General features: G+C 44.3%; 1 protein-coding gene across 1 annotated transcript in view; it reads right to left on the reverse strand.

Annotated features, from left to right (window-relative positions):
- Positions 1-3,475: 3,475 nt before the first annotated feature.
- The window catches only part of chrnb1l (cholinergic receptor, nicotinic, beta 1 (muscle) like), a 31,908-nt gene continuing 16,142 nt past the window's right edge, over positions 3,476-19,241 (reverse strand). The window contains exons 10-11 of the mRNA XM_026161598.2: positions 4,926-5,064; positions 3,476-4,776 (exon numbers count right to left, since the gene is read on the reverse strand). Of these exons, the coding sequence (XP_026017383.2) occupies positions 4,636-4,776; positions 4,926-5,064 (280 nt within the window). The 3' untranslated portion in view covers positions 3,476-4,635. The remainder of the gene's footprint in view (positions 4,777-4,925; positions 5,065-19,241) is intronic.

Below are 19,241 nucleotides of genomic sequence, written 5' to 3' on the forward strand. Positions count from 1 at the left end.
TAATCAGAAAAGTTAGCAGAAGAGCATGCACTTCATGTTTGGAGAACTTCTCAGGACTTTTGTAGCCTTACATGTTAAAGATAATTACTAGTACAATTATAATAAGTAATGAAAAAATCATACATATAAAAAACATTAAAAACTGGCCTTTTAATTACTTCCAACAATGGCCAATCCAAACTTTGGACTCAAATAATGTCACAAATGTACATTTATTAAATTTCAAAAAACTTTTCATGGGGGTTCTTAATAATATATCATAATATATGTATTCTCTTAGGTCCACTTAACATACCAGTTTTAGCCACTTCCTTTTGTGAATGGACAGAAACCAAGAGACAATAGCACGTATTGTCCGGGTCAGATGTCAGGGTCAGCATTGCAGTGTGTATGACTTCAAGCTGGGGATAAACAATAGCCCTACAGTAAAGGGAAAGGAAGTAATAACCCATAAGCCTGGAGGAAGTTATTCCCACTGCCAGGTTAATGGGAATGTGCTCACCTACTGGCTGGATTACCTATTTAAGATGTAATGAGGCTTTTCAGATTGCTCTCGCAGCTCTGTTACCCCCCTTACTCGGCCTTCCTCTGAACTTTACATTTTGTCACGTTCTCGCCCTTTCTGCCCACTTTAAACCACCTCATAACTCTTTTCTTCTCTACTGTATCCTGGCCTCAGGGCTCTGCTGTTAAGACCACCAAATGCTTCACTGTTGCTGGGGAGGAATGAACACATAAAGAATCTCTCTGTTTCTCTCTTCTATACAGTAGAAGCTGATGAGGAGGAGGAGGATGAGGCAGGAGGTTTTTAGGGGTGGAAGACAAACATCTGAAAAGGTGAGCGCTGGGTGATACGTGGAAGAGGAAGATGAGCGGGAAGACGGTTAGGGGCTCAGCACTAGCAGTGCTGTTGCTACTGGTAACCTGATTTATATGATGTCCTCTTGGCTGCTTTTCCACCCAGGTCTTGGACTGCAAAGAACAAAAAATAAAAGGAAGAACATTGCTCTTTCCACCCCTCTTCTCTATCTCCTCCTTTCTCTTTTACTACTTTCTTTTTTTAAAAGCGTAAACACACATTCGTCTTGCCGGTTTAGCCGTTGCTCAAAGCTCAATAGGAGGTGAAGAAGAAAACAGCTAAATCAGACCAACAAGGGGCACTAACAACATTCTCTCAGGGGCCCTCCCTCCTGTTACTGAGGCCTTGCTTGGGTCTGAAGTGAGCAAGTGGAGTGCAAATCCCAGGATTAAACTCTAAGTGCCCTTGGAAGTCACTGAGGCATTAGCAATAAAACACAGTGGGCCCACAGCTTTTCCCTGAAAGGCTCTCAGTGCATAAATGAGGGGATGGCGCCTGTCTCTACATGTCCCCTCTCTTCTCCACCTTCAGTTTCCTTATACAAGAAGTCTTGGCTTTTGTGCAACAGCAGGACAGGACAAATAGATTGTGTTCTTGGTCTTGTGGACTTCTATTTTGTCTTCCCTTGTAGGTAGCACGACATGAAAGAGACACTGTTTTCTCTTAGGAGCTTTGGCAAGTGCTGCATTCTTAACAGAAACATTTTCAGACAGTTATCTGCAGGATGTACAGAGCCTTATCAGCAGGAGGATTTGAAGAAGAGGGGCATCCTTTTCTCAGTTTTATATCTCTCCTGTGCATTTTAGGTAGAACACATACGTGGTCACTGTTAACTGTGTAATGTGTGCACTAAAGTTTTGAAAAGTTCTTGACAATGAATGACAATTGAATGATTAGAAAGCTAGATTAGTTTGTCTTTAAACTGTACTTGCAAGATCCAGAATGTGCTGATTTTCTAAAAGTACACACTGCTATATGAAAACTGTAAGCTGTGTTTCCAGTGGTTTTGCCTTTATTTTATTACTACAAATATACTACAACAAATTTCAGGAGAAGTTAACTGAAGGGCATTCTGATACTAAAACTGAATCCAACAGGCTAAAACCTTCTCAACTGCCAAATCTTAGTCAGCACGACCATGAATTTAAAACCGACTCTAACATATTTTTAGTTGAGGTCATATTGGCAACAGTACAACAACAAAAAAAAGCTATGCTGAGTTGGGACTGTGGACTGAGCAAACTCTCCTGTTAAAGTGGAACTAACTCTATACTCAAGTCATGTTTATAGCCTCTACACTTCACTTTATTCCTTTACAGAATATGTCTTGTTGACTGTGGAGATGAGTCTCAGTTTTAAAAGGTTTTTTTAAAGGCACATTCTTATTGAATATGATTACAGTAGTTCAACTTGAAAGTAACTAAAACTTCATTATCAAACAATCTGTCCAAAACTGAATTAGTAGGACGTTTCTAAGGAGACATGCATTGGAAAACTGCTTAACTAACATTATCTCAACAATAATCATTAGTTGTTGGTTTAACCCTCATCCATCTGTCATATATATGTATGTATGTGTGGGGTCCATGGGGGCGTTTGCTGTGAGAAGCAAAATAATAACAAAAGCAAAACTTATTTCTTCCCAAAGCATCATTGATAATGCAACTAATGTCATTAGTTTTGCCCATTATGCAAAATGAAAATATATTTAATGCAACTTGCAGCTTTTTATCAGGCAATGTTACCACTTCTGTGGTTTTCTGTCATTTTAAATATGTTTGTGATTTATATGATGAACCAGTCGAGGTAATTTTGACCCCAATATAAAATAACTGAAATAACCACAGAAATTAGCAAAATAAACACCAGGCAGCGCACATATGTAATCTTGGTCCTGGGTCTGTCCTGGAGCTGTCTCACCACCTCCTGGGACATGGCCAAAACATCTCACCCAGGAGGCATCCTGTGCAGATGGCCATACCACCTCAACTGGCTCCTTTCTATGTGGAGTAGAAGTGGCTTTACTCTACTCTGAGTCCCAAACGACCAAACTCCTAACCCTCGCCTACTGCCCCAGTGCAAGCTAGAAGTCATGACTTGACAAAGCCAACGGAACCACATCATTTGTCTGCAAATATTATGAACAGAGTTTTTATTTTCTGTGGCTGTAAAGGGACAAGAAACAATCTAATTAGACTAAAGCTAGCCAGACGGAATGGGCAGTTGTAGTATTTTCCGCATGCTATGCTAGCAATGAAAAAAGGAGCAAATAGTTTCAACCTTCCTGTCTGTGAATCAGGGGCAAAGGAAACTCTTTGGTTAACTAGATCTTCCAACAGCGTACTTGTCAGTCAGCAGGTGGAGGTTTCCTAACTCCTAGAAAGGTCATTGCTGCTCAGAGTAAACATGCAATGTAGCAGTATCTGCTCTCCTTTTCATGTGTGGTATGACCGAGGCATGCTGCAGCTCTCACAGGTACAGTAGATCCAGCATTGTCTCCCACTTCCCATCCAGGTAATGAAGTCAGCAATGAAGTCTTTCTTTTTTTAAAAATGACTGTCAGTGTGCACCTAGTCCCCTGGACACGGTGTGTTAATTTAGAGCCCATGACAAATATTAAGTAAACAAATACTTCCGTTTATTAAAACTGCAGAGGTGGAATTGGGTGCTTTCAACTGGGGTCCCCTGGCACCTCAAAACATTTGTATTTGTAAAAAGCACTAAGCAAAGCAAGAATAGAAAACAATGATTTCACGGCACTGACAAAATCATAAAAATCGGAATGATAGAAAAAAAAACACGTGCGAGATATTACGAAAATATTCCTGTAGGGTTTGGGGTGTATGGACCCCAGTGATTCGGATTAGGGCTAAAGAAATATGCTAAAATAGTTAAACTCTTTGCATCTAACCCTTCCTCCCTTCCTTCCACAGAGAACATAATAAACTGAGCATTCTGTATTTTCTATAAATATGTTTTCCTTCTTTATCTAGTCTTATGAACCTTTAGAATATTAAAAGTATTAAAGTGACATACTCTTTCTCTTCACCAATATAAATTAGTCATACATTTCTGGTTAAGGTAAATAAAAAATACAAAAATTATCATTAATGCTAGATAAATGATTTAAACACTACAGAGTCAAATGTACTTATTTGGGTTTTAGGAAAATTGCACTGTGTTAAAAGCATAGTTCATAAGTACAGAGCACATATATATCTTAATATTTAGTTGTAGTTAAAAATTAAATATTCTTAAATTATACATGCAAAGGCATAAGCAAAAACACGCCTCTTTAAAAATACCTTTCTTTCCTCAGCAGTGACTCTATCTTTGAACATTATGTCACTGCCCTCTACTGCTAAAAGTTCAACATTACAGTCCCAGAATCTGACCACAGATACATGTCAAAGGGCAACAGAGTCAAAAGCTAACTACTGTATTTCAAATTACATTAAACATGAGTGTTACAAAAACCAAACAAACAAGTATTTCAAGTGTTAGACTAAAAAAAATGAAAAAAACTATCACACATTGTTATATAGTTATTTGGATCATTTAGAGAAATCACTGTTTTACACGATTTCTGTGGTATGAAATCACAGGCATGCTTCTACTTGTTAAGTTAATTACAAAGCATTTCAGAGGCTGACTACACACCTATGGAATAGATATTATGGAAAGTTAGATCCGGGGATCTCGGAAAGCACCAACAAGAAGTAGAAGTAAAGTGGCAACAATGAATCAAACTCCAGCTGCTGTGCATATGGAATCCACTATGGGAAGGGGTTGTCAGGTGTGTAATTGAAACTGGCATCCAGGAACATAGCCAGAGTTCCCAGGGTGGTGATGATGACAAACAACCACAAGAAGAGACGGTCCACCACCAGGGCGATGAACTGCCAGTCTCCTGTCAGCTGCAGAGAACGCACACACGCAGACACAAAACTGAGTCAGCAATGTACCGTAAGTAGGTAATGACACAAGAACATCGCTAGGGCATGTCTGGAACAATCTGTACTCAGGAACTGTAGGCAGAGTGAATAACAAGCTGCTTGACACTCACCGAGTCATCCGTGTCCTGCTTCTTCAGCTGCTCGGCCATGTATGTCACAGCAGCGATGGCTGACTTCAGATTGGGAGGGAGGATCAGACAGAAACTGTCAGTGTTGGGGACTCTCTGGAGCTGTACTGTGCTCTCACACCTGAAACACAGAGAGGGAGAACGTCAGCAAAGAAGATGCAAAAACAAAAATGAATAAAAGTAAAAATCACTGCAACTTTGTGGACCTTTTCTCATAACCCCCACAGGAACTTCTCCTTTAGAAGACTTTATTATTGAAAGATGAGACAATAATCATTTTATTTCTCAAGGAAACACATGTCATGTTTCGGCCGTGTGGCAGGCAGAATGAGGACCCAAATTGCAAACTCACAGACACGGGGGATAAACTCAAAATGCAGCTTTATTGCTGATAAGTGATAAACAATAACGATGATACAAAAGCAATACAAAACTACACTAAACTGGGAAAAGCTAAAGTAACATATACCGGAAGACACGGGGAGAACCACACACGGCATGAGGGAGAACGCGACGCCGAACAGAGGAAGACGCAGACAGAAATACACAGAGGGTTAACGAGGAAAGTGGGAACACACGGGGAACACAGGTGACACAGATAACCATAACGAGACAGGGCGGGGTGAACATAACGCTGACGGGTACAGGCACAGAGGTTCAGACAGGAGGAGAGAGAGCACGGGGAGAACGCAGACATAACGGGCTGGGGAAAACATAGAATAAAGCACAAAGAGAGACGAGGGCTCATAAATACACAGAGGGGCACACAGGGGGTAAGAGTCACGAAGGGAAAACACATAAGGAACAACGTAACAGATCAACCCAGGAAGCATGGCCTAAATAAGGAACAAAATACAAAAATACATGAAAACTAAGAATACTGGGCCCACATGGCCCAGGACCATGACACCACCCCCCCCTAAAGGGCTGGCTCCCGACAGCCCAAACCCGAGAAACAAAAACAGAAAACAACCCACCCAGGGCGGGAGGCGGGGGACCAGGACGGAGGGACCAGAACGGGAAACAAAACAAACAACAGAAAACACAGGAGCACATGACCGTAGTCAAAATAAAGTTCAGGGGGCCGACCCAGAGCCCACAGGCACAAGAGTTCACGGGTCACACGGTCGGGGGGCCGACCAGGCGGGTGGCACAGGTGGCAGAGCTGGTCCGGAGGCCGGCCGTGCGGAAGGCAGCGGCGGCGGTGAAGGAGACGACGGAGCAGTTCAGGGGACCGGCCGCGCGGAAGGCAGCGGCGGCGGCGGAGGAGACGACGGAGCAGTTCAGGGGGCCGGCCGCGCGGAAGGCAGCGGCGGCGGCGGAGGAGACGACGGAGCAGTTCAGGGGGCCGGCCGCGCGGAAGGCAGCGGCGGCGGCGGAGGAGACGACGGAGCAGTTCAGGGGGCCGGCCGCGCGGAAGGCAGCGGCGGCTCTCCAGTGTCAGGCGTGCTGGCCATGGCCCGGTGGGCACAGGACCAGACGAAGCACAGGCCGGAGCCGCGGCAGACGAGGCACAGGCCGGAGCCGCGGCAGACGAGGCTGAAGACTCGGAGGCTGGACCAGGCGAGGCTGAAGACTCGGAGGCTGGACCAGGCGAGGCTGAAGACTCGGGGGCTGGACCAGGCGAGGCTGAAGACTCGGAGGCTGCAGCAGACGAAGGCTCCGAGGCCGCAGCAGACGAAGGCTCCGAGGCCGCAGCAGACGAAGGCTCCGAGGCCGCAGCTGACGAAGGCTCCGAGGCCGCAGCTGACGAAGGCTCCGAGGCCGCAGCTGACGAAGCACAGGCTGGACCAGGCGTAGCAGAAGGTGGCTGGATGGGCTCCTCGGGCCCTCCAGCTGATGTGGCATGGTGCTGGACGGGCTCCTCGGGCCCTCCAGCTGAGACAGGAGGCTGAACGGGCCCCTCGGACCCTCCAGCGGAGACAGGAGGCTGAACGGGCCCCTCGGACCCTCCAGCTGACGAGGCATGAGGCTGGACGGGCCCCTCGGACCCTCCAGCTGACGAGGCATGAGGCTGGACGGGCCCCTCGGACCCTCCAGCGGAGACAGGAGGCTGAACGGGCCCCTCGGACCCTCCAGCTGACGAGGCGTGAGGCTGGACAGGCCCCTCGGACCCTCCAGCGGAGACAGGAGGCTGAACGGGCCCCTCGGACCCTCCAGCTGACGAGGCATGAGGCTGGACGGGCCCCTCGGACCCTCCAGCGGAGACAGGAGGCTGAACGGGCCCCTCGGACCCTCCAGCTGACGAGGCATGAGGCTGGACGGGCCCCTCGGACCCTCCAGCTGACGAGGCATGAGGCTGAACGGGCCCCTCGGACCCTCCAGCTGACGTGGCAATAGGCCGGCTGCGTTCACATGACATCTTATAGGTATCGGTCCAGAAACAAACAGGTGTGAGATGTCTCGAGGCAGAGACCAGCCCAGTCACTGCAAGACTCATGTTAGTTGACATAATAGGTTCAAAAACAGAAAGCCCTGTGTCTACATTCCGCCCTTCAGACTCAATCAATGACATAACGTTATGGCACAGGTAAGCAGGGTCAGCCACAGGGAAAACAAGGATTACTATATTACCCACAAAAACATGACTTAAACCTCCAGGGGGAAGTCCCTGGGTGAACATGAGATATTCAGATATGGATCTGGGTGATGAGAATTGACCAGTCTGATAGCGGTAAGTGGTACATTGACTTGGAACCACGCTAGAGGTGGACTGTAACTCAAGGGTGTTATGTAGAGTGTATGGTGAAATGGGTACGGATAATGCTGTGCTAGCAACCATAGCCGAGATGGGTGACATTTCCGGCTGTGCTGGTGTTAACATTAACCTTGGGACTCAAAACCCTGCCCGATAATGTGCTCACAGAAACCTCGGAGAACTGTGTCAAAGTAACTCCGTGAGGGGACGCTACATGGTCATTAATAGTGGAATCGTATCCCCTGGTCTCAGACTCAATCCTCTGAGTAGAGGCGGCAGGGATGGAGGTAAACAGTCCAAAAACACCCTGCTCACGACTGTGGGGAAAACAGAATTTAGGTGGGGACATTTTGCAGTTCGTGTTACCCTGATTAGAATCCCTGTTGTCACCTTTAAGTCCCAACATGAGGTCATGACCAGCATTCTTATTTTTAAGTTCATTGGACACAGGAGCAGCAGGCAAAACATGATCACACCTCGTCTCACCCTCCGTTCTTATATGCTCTGCGACATGACCCTCCTCTAAAAAGTCCTCACTCGCTGTGAAAGCACAAGTGTCTACTTTAAGCACCTCGTAGGTGAGCAGAGCAGACTCAGGAAGGGAGGCGTTAGCCACAGGCAACTCAGCTTTAGATGGAACCCCAGGCGAAGCAACGGACAACGGAGGAAATTCCTCCTCCCCTCTTGTCACACAATTAGCTTTCAGGTCTGTGGAGGTCTCCCTCCCTCTAAGTATTATACCAGAGGTCCCTGCCAAATCACTAGGTCTGTCTACGGGTGTCTTCGGGGCAAACTCTCTGGGCGGCGGCCCGGTTAGCGCTGTATTACTCAGTTCACAGTTAGCACTGGCTGTCTCTGAAATAATGTCATTGTTTTCGCTGCAAGAAAAACACGGAACAGGGGATTCCCCGGTCGGCTCAGAGGCTGGACCGTCAAACTCCTGTTCCGGTGGCGGTGACGAGAACACAGGCTGAGGTTCTCCAGTGCTGGGATTTACAGTCTGTGTGGGTCTTACTCCCTGTTCATGGAAGCCAGACGAACTGACCACATCAGTCACAGTACTGGAGTCCGCCGCCTCCACACTATGTGTCTCCTTTAATGGTGACCCTTGGATCTGTAAACTTGAATCTAGTTCCTCTTCTACGGCTTCAACGAAGGCTGGTGATGGGAGAGTGCGTTCACTCACCTCCGGTTGTCGCGCAGCGCGACGGGGACGCGAACGCCGTTTCTGCTTGACTGCAGCTCCCGATGAACCAGACAACGGCGCTTCATGCGCGCCGGGCGGCGTCGCAGAGGCTGGTGAACTGGGTGCTGATGGAGCGGTAGATGAGAGTTCCTGGAAGCTCAGGGGACCCCCGAGAGCCAGGCGGGTTCCCCGGAAGATCTCCTCATAGTCAGGAGCTAGCCACGGCTTCCACCGGAGCTCTTCATCCAGTTGATCGCATGCTGCACGCTGCCGCTCCTCCAGGTCGAAATCCATGACCTCCCCCGCATCCTCGTGTGGCTCGTTGGAGGGCGAAACATGCCGTAGCGCTGGGCGACGGCGACGCGAACGCCGCTTCCTCTTTGAGGTGGTCGTGGATGAAACTTCGATTTCTGTGGCGACCGGCTCCTCGTCTTCTGACCACATCCGTGCCAGATAGGAAGCGGAAGACGGGTAGGTCGGTCGAGGCGGTGAGGGTGAACGACTGAGCTGCGACAGCGAAGTGGAAACCGGCGAGTAGAGGGACGGCGCCAGCGTAGAGGAGTGTGGTGCCGTGGCGAACCTCAGCGTGCCGACTTGTATGCTCACAGCAGGCGGAGGGGAGGCTGCGCGGCCACGGGGCTGTGGTGACGCAGTCCGCACACCGGACCGCTGATGCTGCCGAGGGCAGGCTGGGAGGATGGTGCGGAGGAAGTCCGAGATCAGAGGGGGTAGCGCCTCCCATAACCAGGGAAAAACCGTGACGCTTGTCCCCAACGAGGAAAGTAACTCCTCCCTCTCCTCCTCACTAGAGCTTCGGCTCCACTGGTAGCATAACGACTCCACCGCTTGTATTACGTCTCTGCCAGGAGTCGCTGGGTCCATATCGTGGTCGCGTTCTTCTGTCATGTTTCGGCCGTGTGGCAGGCAGAATGAGGACCCAAATTGCAAACTCACAGACACGGGGGATAAACTCAAAATGCAGCTTTATTGCTGATAAGTGACAAACAATAACGATGATACAAAAGCAATACAAAACTACACTAAACTGGGAAAAGCTAAAGTAACATATACCGGAAGACACGGGGAGAACCACACACGGCATGAGGGAGAACGCGACGCCGAACAGAGGAAGACGCAGACAGAAATACACAGAGGGTTAACGAGGAAAGTGGGAACACACGGGGAACACAGGTGACACAGATAACCATAACGAGACAGGGCGGGGTGAACATAACGCTGACGGGTACAGGCACAGAGGTTCAGACAGGAGGAGAGAGAGCACGGGGAGAACGCAGACATAACGGGCTGGGGAAACATGGAATAAAGCACAAAGAGAGACGAGGGCTCATAAATACACAGAGGGGCACACAGGGGGTAAGAGTCACGAAGGGAAAACACATAAGGAACAACGTAACAGATCAACCCAGGAAGCATGGCCTAAATAAGGAACAAAATACAAAAATACATGAAAACTAAGAATACTGGGCCCACATGGCCCAGGACCATGACAAACACATGTCCATTTCAAGATCTTTAAATAAAGCCTGCAGATGAGCGGTGAGCGGTAGCTAACATTCTTTAATCAAAACACACAAAGAACAGACAAGCAAGCTTGATGAAGTCCCTGCATGACCGCGGGACAGACGGTCAGCAGAGTCTCCCTGAGCCTAGCATGGCTCTCAGTTAAATACCTTCTCCAGGAACAAAAGGCAGTACACAGCTGTTTCACACCTTAAGGTTCACACTCCCTTGCTTCCTACCAGAGTCCTCAAAGACACAAAAGACTCTTCCTGTGGAGTTGTCTGCTTCCCCCAACTTCCTTACTAGACCCCCAGCATTTGTCTTACTGTATGAGTGTGAGACATGTTAAAATCCAGTGGCACCAAGGCATTATACAATAAAATAATGTGATTAATGCATAAGTAAAAGAAATTCCTATACATGCCCCTTCCTGATTTCTTATGTTTTAACATGTTTGTTACACTTACATGTTTCCAATTTCAAATGTTAACACAGATGTTCAGAGTAAATACAGATTGTAGTTTTTCAAATGATGATTTCATTTAGTTTGGGGAAACAGCTCTCCAACTTTACCTCATGTAGAAAAGGTCATTTCCTTCTAAACCTAATAAGTGGTTTTGTCATCTAGCAAGAACTGCAGTCAAGCATTTGCAATAACTAATAAAAAAAAGCACTTGGGACAATTGTGTTGGTGACAGCTTTTGTTATAATATCAATAATATTTCTATGAATATGGGATACTGTTACATGTTTGCATAGACTTTTGTGGAATATGGAGACACTCCTGGCATTATATGAGCAAAGTGAGACTCATTTTTTAGGGTTGGTGGAGATGAGTGTGAAGATCCAAACAATCCCTGTCAGTGATGGAGAAGCTTTGATGAAAATATTTGGTAAAAAGTTCACCAGCATGAAGGAAATGAAGTTTCAAACTTTCCTTAGGAGGAGCCCAGCACGCCTGCTTAAAGAATAGTAAGTGTGGCGATGTGGATGCTTGCAGCGACTGCTGTATAGAGGCCATCCTGCTACACATGAAACACATCAGAGTCATAATTGTTATTTTAGTCACGTGTTTGTTTATTATCCTTATTGTTTTATCTGGGACAGTTTGCAGACATCTCAGAGAGAGGAGACACCAGCATCTGAACAGAGACTCAAACCAGCAACCTGCAGCTCCCTGCTTGGCTGCTCCAGTTTTCTCCTCACTCATGTTGCCCACCAGTGATTTCTAGCTGCCCACCCACACAGCAGGCTAGAATATGCGCTGAGCCTCAGCACCCAATACTTGGACATGTTTTCTTTATTAAACAATGAACCAGACCCCAAAAAGTAAACAGCTGTTATTGCTAGGCAACGGGAGCAGCATTTGGAGATGCAGCACCTGACATTCCTGACCATGTGGGCGGAGCATGCATGAAATGGAATGTTTAGTAGAACTGTGCAACACAAGCACTTAGTTCCAGCATGTTTCATTGTATCCAGACACAGCTAGAGACACATCTACAGCAGCATCTCTGTGCAGGACAAACGACAGTTGACGAAGAAACATCGAAAACTTCACTTCACTCCTCTACAAAACGTTGGTTCCTTTGTTTAAAAGGCCAAAATGAATCAAGGGAGATCGAGAAGAGGATCGGCGAGTGCTTCACCTCACAATACAGTACAGCTGATTCATTTTAAATTTCAAATGATACAGGCTGAAAATGTCAAATTAAAAGAAGAGGCAGAAAAATCAAGAGGAGAAGCTAAAAATTCAAAGTTTGAAACTGAAGTAGTATTGCAGGAATTACAGGATGTGGGTCTCAAACTTAAAGGAGAGAAGATGAGAAAACAACAGGCAGAAAACGAGAATGAAAACATGAAGAAAGAACTGTTGGAAGCTCAAAAAGCATTGGAGGAAGAGAAAAGCACAGCACAAGAAGCCAAAAATAAATATCAAACTGCAAAGAAGGAGGCAGGAAATGTGATGCAGGAATTACAGGAGGTGCAGGAAGCTTTTGAAGAGGAAAAAAGCAAAATGCAGTTGGCAACACAAGACGCTGCAAATGTAATGGCTGAAGCTGAAACACTAAGGAAGGAATTACTGCATGTGAAGCAACAACTTGAAGATGAGAAAAAATGTAAACACGAGACAGAAAATGAGATTGAAAATATGAAGAAAGAATTGTTGGAAGCTCAAAAAGTGTTGGAGGAAGAGAAAATTAAAATACAGGAAGCAAAGAAAGAAATGGAAGATACAAAGAGTTACACTCAAAACATGAAGGAGGAACTGATGAAAGTGCAAGAGGAACTTGCAGAAGGGAAAATTGAGTTGAAGGTATTCAAGAAAGAAACGACGGTGACCAAGAAAGGCTGCAAAGATGAACTTAAAGAAATACAAAAGCACAAAAAGGAAGCTAAAGAGCTCCTCAAACACAAAGGGAAACTGGCCAAACAGCAGCTGAAAGAAACATTTAAAGATGCCGAGGAGCAGCTCAACAAAACCTTAAAAGAGCTGAAGGCAAAAGAAAAGCAAGCCGAGGACAGGAGGGGATTCTGGAGCAGACTGCTGAGAAAGAACTGACCCAGCAGCATCTTCCTCCTTCCCCCTCTCTCAACCTTTCTTTCACAAAAATCCCCCCAAACTTTACTTGGGACGTTTGTTTGTTTTTTAAAAACTCTATTCTGAATGCATTTACTGACATACAAAAATAAAATTGCCATAACTTGACCTCATGTTGCCTGCTTCTTTTCTTGTGTGTCTGTGGATGTAAAACAGTAACACACTTTCTGCTCTGTGTGTTTTTAATTGCAAATAAATGCAATATGTTTTCATTTTAAAATGCAGTGCAAAAAACTTCTGCTCTAAATCTTTTTTTTTAGCAAAAAGCTTTTTTTTTTGCCTGTTGTGGAAGTTTTCCATTTAAATAAAGCCTGCAGACGAGCGGTGAGCGGTAGCTAACATTCTTTAATCAAAACACACAAAGAACAGACAAGCAAGCTTGATGAAGTCCCTGCATGACCGCGGGACAGACGGTCAGCAGAGTCTCCCTGAGCCTAGCATGGCTCTCAGTTAAATACCTTCTCCAGGAACAAAAGGCAGTACACAGCTGTTTCACACCTTAAGGTTCACACTCCCTTGCTTCCTACCAGAGTCCTCAAAGACACAAAAGACTCTTCCTGTGGAGTTGTCTGCTTCCCCCAACTTCCTTACTAGACCCCCAGCATTTGTCTTACTGTATGAGTGTGAGACATGTTAAAATCCAGTGGCACCAAGGTATCATACAATAAAACAATGTGATTAATGCATAAGTAAAAGAAATTCCTATACATGCCCCTTCCTGATTTCTTATGTTTTAACATGTTTGTTACACTTACATGTTTCCAATTTCAAATGTTAACACAGATGTTCAGAGTAAATACAGATTGTAGTTTTTCAAATGATGATTTCATTTAGTTTGGGGAAACAGCTCTCCAACTTTACCTCATGTAGAAAAAGTCATTTCCTTCTAAACCTAATAAGTGGTTTTGTCATCTAGCAAGAACTGCAGTCAAGCATTTGCAATAACTAATAAAAAAAAGCACTTGGGACAATTGTGTTGGTGACAGCTTTTGTTATAATATCAATAATATTTCTATGAATATGGGATACTGTTACATGTTTGCATAGACTTTTGTGGAATATGGAGACACTCCTGGCATTATATGAGCAAAGTGAGACTCATTTTTTAGGGTTGGTGGAGATGAGTGTGAAGATCCAAACAATCCCTGTCAGTGATGGAGAAGCTTTGATGAAAATATTTGGTAAAAAGTTCACCAGCATGAAGGAAATGAAGTTTCAAACTTTCCTTAGGAGGAGCCCAGCACGCCTGCTTAAAGAATAGTAAGTGTGGCGATGTGGATGCTTGCAGCGACTGCTGTATAGAGGCCATCCTGCTACACATGAAACACATCAGAGTCATAATTGTTATTTTAGTCACGTGTTTGTTTATTATCCTTATTGTTTTATCTGGGACTGTTTGCAGACATCTCAGAGAGAGGAGACACCAGCATCTGAACAGAGACTCAAACCAGCAACCTGCAGCTCCCTGCTTGGCTGCTCCAGTTTTCTCCTCACTCATGTTGCCCACCAGTGATTTCTAGCTGCCCACCCACACAGCAGGCTAGAATATGCGCTGAGCCTCAGCACCCAATACTTGGACATGTTTTCTTTATTAAACAATGAACCAGACCCCAAAAAGTAAACAGCTGTTATTGCTAGGCAACGGGAGCAGCATTTGGAGATGCAGCACCTGACATTCCTGACCATGTGGGCGGAGCATGCATGAAATGGAATGTTTAGTAGAACTGTGCAACACAAGCACTTAGTTCCAACATGTTTCATTGTATCCAGACACAGCTAGAGACACATCTACAGCAGCATCTCTGTGCAGGACAGACGACAGTTGACGAAGAAACATCGAAAACTTCACTTCACTCCTCTACAAAACGTTGGTTCCTTTGTTTAAAAGGCCAAAATGAATCAAGGGAGATCGAGAAGAGGATCGGCGAGTGCTTCATCTCACAATACAGTACAGCTGATTCATTTTAAATTTCAAATGATACAGACTGAAAATTTCAAATTAAAAGAAGAGGCAGAAAAATCAAGAGGAGAAGCTAAAAATTCAAAGTTTGAAACTGAAGTAGTATTGCAGGAATTACTGCATGTGGGTCTCAAACTTAAAGGAGAGAAGATAAGAAAACAACAGGCAGAAAACGAGAATGAAAACATGAAGAAAGAACTGTTGGAAGCTCAAAAAGCATTGGAGGAAGAGAAAAGCACAGCACAAGAAGCCAAAAATAAATATCAAACTGCAAAGAAGGAGGCAGGAAATGTGATGCAGGAATTACAGGAGGTGCAGGAAGCTTTTGAAGAGGAAAAAAGCAAAATGCAGTTGGCAACACAAGACGCTGCAAATGTAATGGCTGAAGCTGAAACACTAAGGAAGGAATTACTGCATGTGAAGCAACAACTTGAAGAGGAGAAAAAATGTAAACACGAGACAGAAAATGAGATTGAAAATATGAAGAAAGAATTGTTGGAAGCTCAAAAAGTGTTGGAGGAAGAGAAAATTAAAATACAGGAAGCAAAGAAAGAAATGGAAGATACAAAGAGTTACACTCAAAACATGAAGGAGGAACTGATGAAAGTGCAAGAGGAACTTGCAGAAGGGAAAATTGAGTTGAAGGTATTCAAGAAAGAAACGACGGTGACCAAGAAAGGCTGCAAAGATGAACTTAAAGAAATACAAAAGCACAAAAAGGAAGCTAAAGAGCTCCTCAAACACAAAGGGAAACTGGCCAAACAGCAGCTGAAAGAAACATTTAAAGATGCCGAGGAGCAGCTCAACAAAACCTTAAAAGAGCTGAAGGCAAAAGAAAAGCAAGCCGAGGACAGGAGGGGATTCTGGAGCAGACTGCTGAGAAAGAACTGACCCAGCAGCATCTTCCTCCTTCCCCCTCTCTCAACCTTTCTTTCACAAAAATCCCCCCAAACTTTACTTGGGACGTTTGTTTGTTTTTTAAAAACTCTATTCTGAATGCATGTACTGACATACAAAAATAAAATTGCCATAACTTGACCTCATGTTGCCTGCTTCTTTTCTTGTGTGTCTGTGGATGTAAAACAGTAACACACTTTCTGCTCTGTGTGTTTTTAATTGCAAATAAATGCAATATGTTTTCATTTTAAAATGCAGTGCAAAAAACTTCTGCTTTAAATCTTTTTTTTTTTTTTTAGCAAAAAGCTTTTTTTTTTGCCTGTTGTGGAAGTTTTCCATTTAAATAAAGCCTGCAGACGAGCGGTGAGCGGTAGCTAACATTCTTTAATCCAAACACACAAAGAACAGACAAGCAAGCTTGATGAAGTCCCTGCATGACCGCGGGACAGACGGTCAGCAGAGTCTCCCTGAGCCTAGCATGGCTCTCAGTTAAATACCTTCTCCAGGAACAAAAGGCAGTACACAGCTGTTTCACACCTTAAGGTTCACACTCCCTTGCTTCCTACCAGAGTCCTCAAAGACACAAAAGACTCTTCCTGTGGAGTTGTCTGCTTCCCCCAACTTCCTTACTAGACCCCCAGCATTTGTCTTACTGTATGAGTGTGAGACATGTTAAAATCCAGTGGCACCAAGGCATTATACAATAAAATAATGTGATTAATGCATAAGTAAAAGAAATTCCTATACATGCCCCTTCCTGATTTCTTATGTTTTAACATGTTTGTTACACTTACATGTTTCCAATTTCAAATGTTAACACAGATGTTCAGAGTAAATACAGATTGTAGTTTTTCAAATGATGATTTCATTTAGTTTGGGGAAACAGCTCTCCAACTTTACCTCATGTAGAAAAAGTCATTTCCTTCTAAACCTAATAAGTGGTTTTGTCATCTAGCAAGAACTGCAGTCAAGCATTTGCAATAACTAATAAAAAAAAAGCACTTGGGACAATTGTGTTGGTGACAGCTTTTGTTATAATATCAATAATATTTCTATGAATATGGGATACTGTTACATGTTTGCATAGACTTTTGTGGAATATGGAGACACTCCTGGCATTATATGAGCAAAGTGAGACTCATTTTTTAGGGTTGGTGGAGATGAGTGTGAAGATCCAAACAATCCCTGTCAGTGATGGAGAAGCTTTGATGAAAATATTTGGTAAAAAGTTCACCAGCATGAAGGAAATGAAGTTTCAAACTTTCCTTAGGAGGAGCCCAGGACGCCTGCTTAAAGAATAGTAAGTGTGGCGATGTGGATGCTTGCAGCGACTGCTGTATAGAGGCCATCCTGCTACACATGAAACACATCAGAGTCATAATTGTTATTTTAGTCACGTGTTTGTTTATTATCCTTATTGTTTTATCTGGGACTGTTTGCAGACATCTCAGAGAGAGGAGACACCAGCATCTGAACAGAGACTCAAACCAGCAACCTGCAGCTCCCTGCTTGGCTGCTCCAGTTTTCTCCTCACTCATGTTGCCCACCAGTGATTTCTAGCTGCCCACCCACACAGCAGGCTAGAATATGCGCTGAGCCTCAGCACCCAATACTTGGACATGTTTTCTTTATTAAACAATGAACCAGACCCCAAAAAGTAAACAGCTGTTATTGCTAGGCAACGGGAGCAGCATTTGGAGATGCAGCACCTGACATTCCTGACCATGTGGGCGGAGCATGCATGAAATGGAATGTTTAGTAGAACTGTGCAACACAAGCACTTAGTTCCAGCATGTTTCATTGTATCCAGACACAGCTAGAGACACATCTACAGCAGCATCTCTGTGCAGGACAAACGACAGTTGACGAAGAAACATCGAAAACTTCACTTCACTCCTCTACAAAACGTTGGTTCCTTTGTTTAAAAGGCCAAAATGAATCAAGGGAGATCGAGAAGAGGATCGGCGAGTGCTTCACCTCACAATACAGTACAGCTGATTCATTTTAAATTTCAAATGATACAGGCTGAAAATGTCAAATTAAAAGAAGAGGCAGAAAAATCAAGAGGAGAAGCTAAAAATTCAAAGTTTGAAACTGAAGTAGTATTGCAGGAATTACAGGATGTGGGTCTCAAACTTAAAGGAGAGAAGATGAGAAAACAACAGGCAGAAAACGAGAATGAAAACATGAAGAAAGAACTGTTGGAAGCTCAAAAAGCATTGGAGGAAGAGAAAAGCACAGCACAAGAAGCCAAAAATAAATATCAAACTGCAAAGAAGGAGGCAGGAAATGTGATGCAGGAATTACAGGAGGTGCAGGAAGCTTTTGAAGAGGAAAAAAGCAAAATGCAGTTGGCAACACAAGACGCTGCAAATGTAATGGCTGAAGCTGAAACACTAAGGAAGGAATTACTGCATGTGAAGCAACAACTTGAAGATGAGAAAAAATGTAAACACGAGACAGAAAATGAGATTGAAAATATGAAGAAAGAATTGTTGGAAGCTCAAAAAGTGTTGGAGGAAGAGAAAATTAAAATACAGGAAGCAAAGAAAGAAATGGAAGATACAAAGAGTTACACTCAAAACATGAAGGAGGAACTGATGAAAGTGCAAGAGGAACTTGCAGAAGGGAAAATTGAGTTGAAGGTATTCAAGAAAGAAACGACGGTGACCAAGAAAGGCTGCAAAGATGAACTTAAAGAAATACAAAAGCACAAAAAGGAAGCTAAAGAGCTCCTCAAACACAAAGGGAAACTGGCCAAACAGCAGCTGAAAGAAACATTTAAAGATGCCGAGGAGCAGCTCAACAAAACCTTAAAAGAGCTGAAGGCAAAAGAAAAGCAAGCCGAGGACAGGAGGGGATTCTGGAGCAGACTGCTGAGAAAGAACTGACCCAGCAGCATCTTCCTCCTTCCCCCTCTCTCAACCTTTCTTTCACAAAAATCCCCCCAAACTTTACTTGGGACGTTTGTTTGTTTTTTAAAAACTCTATTCTGAATGCATTTACTGACATACAAAAATAAAATTGCCATAACTTGACCTCATGTTGCCTGCTTCTTTTCTTGTGTGTCTGTGGATGTAAAACAGTAACACACTTTCTGCTCTGTGTGTTTTTAATTGCAAATAAATGCAATATGTTTTCATTTTAAAATGCAGTGCAAAAAACTTCTGCTTTAAATCTTCTTCTTTTTTTAGCAAAAAGCTTTTTTTTTTTTGCCTGTTGTGGAAGTTTTCCATTTAACTAGCTTTTATATGCTATATGTTATGCAGCTTAAAAAGCAATACTAAGAGTCTGCAGTCATGCTCGTAGTTGCCTTCGTGTTTGCTAGTTTATGCTAACATGCGCACACTGACAATGCTAACACGCTAATGTGTAGCAGCTAGAGCTTTTTTTGACCCTTCACACTGTCTTAGGCTACGTTCACACTGCAGGTC

The sequence above is a fragment of the Astatotilapia calliptera genome, chromosome 3 (genome assembly GCF_964374335.1).
Source record: "Astatotilapia calliptera chromosome 3, fAstCal68.1, whole genome shotgun sequence".
Lineage (NCBI taxonomy): Eukaryota > Metazoa > Chordata > Actinopteri > Cichliformes > Cichlidae > Astatotilapia > Astatotilapia calliptera.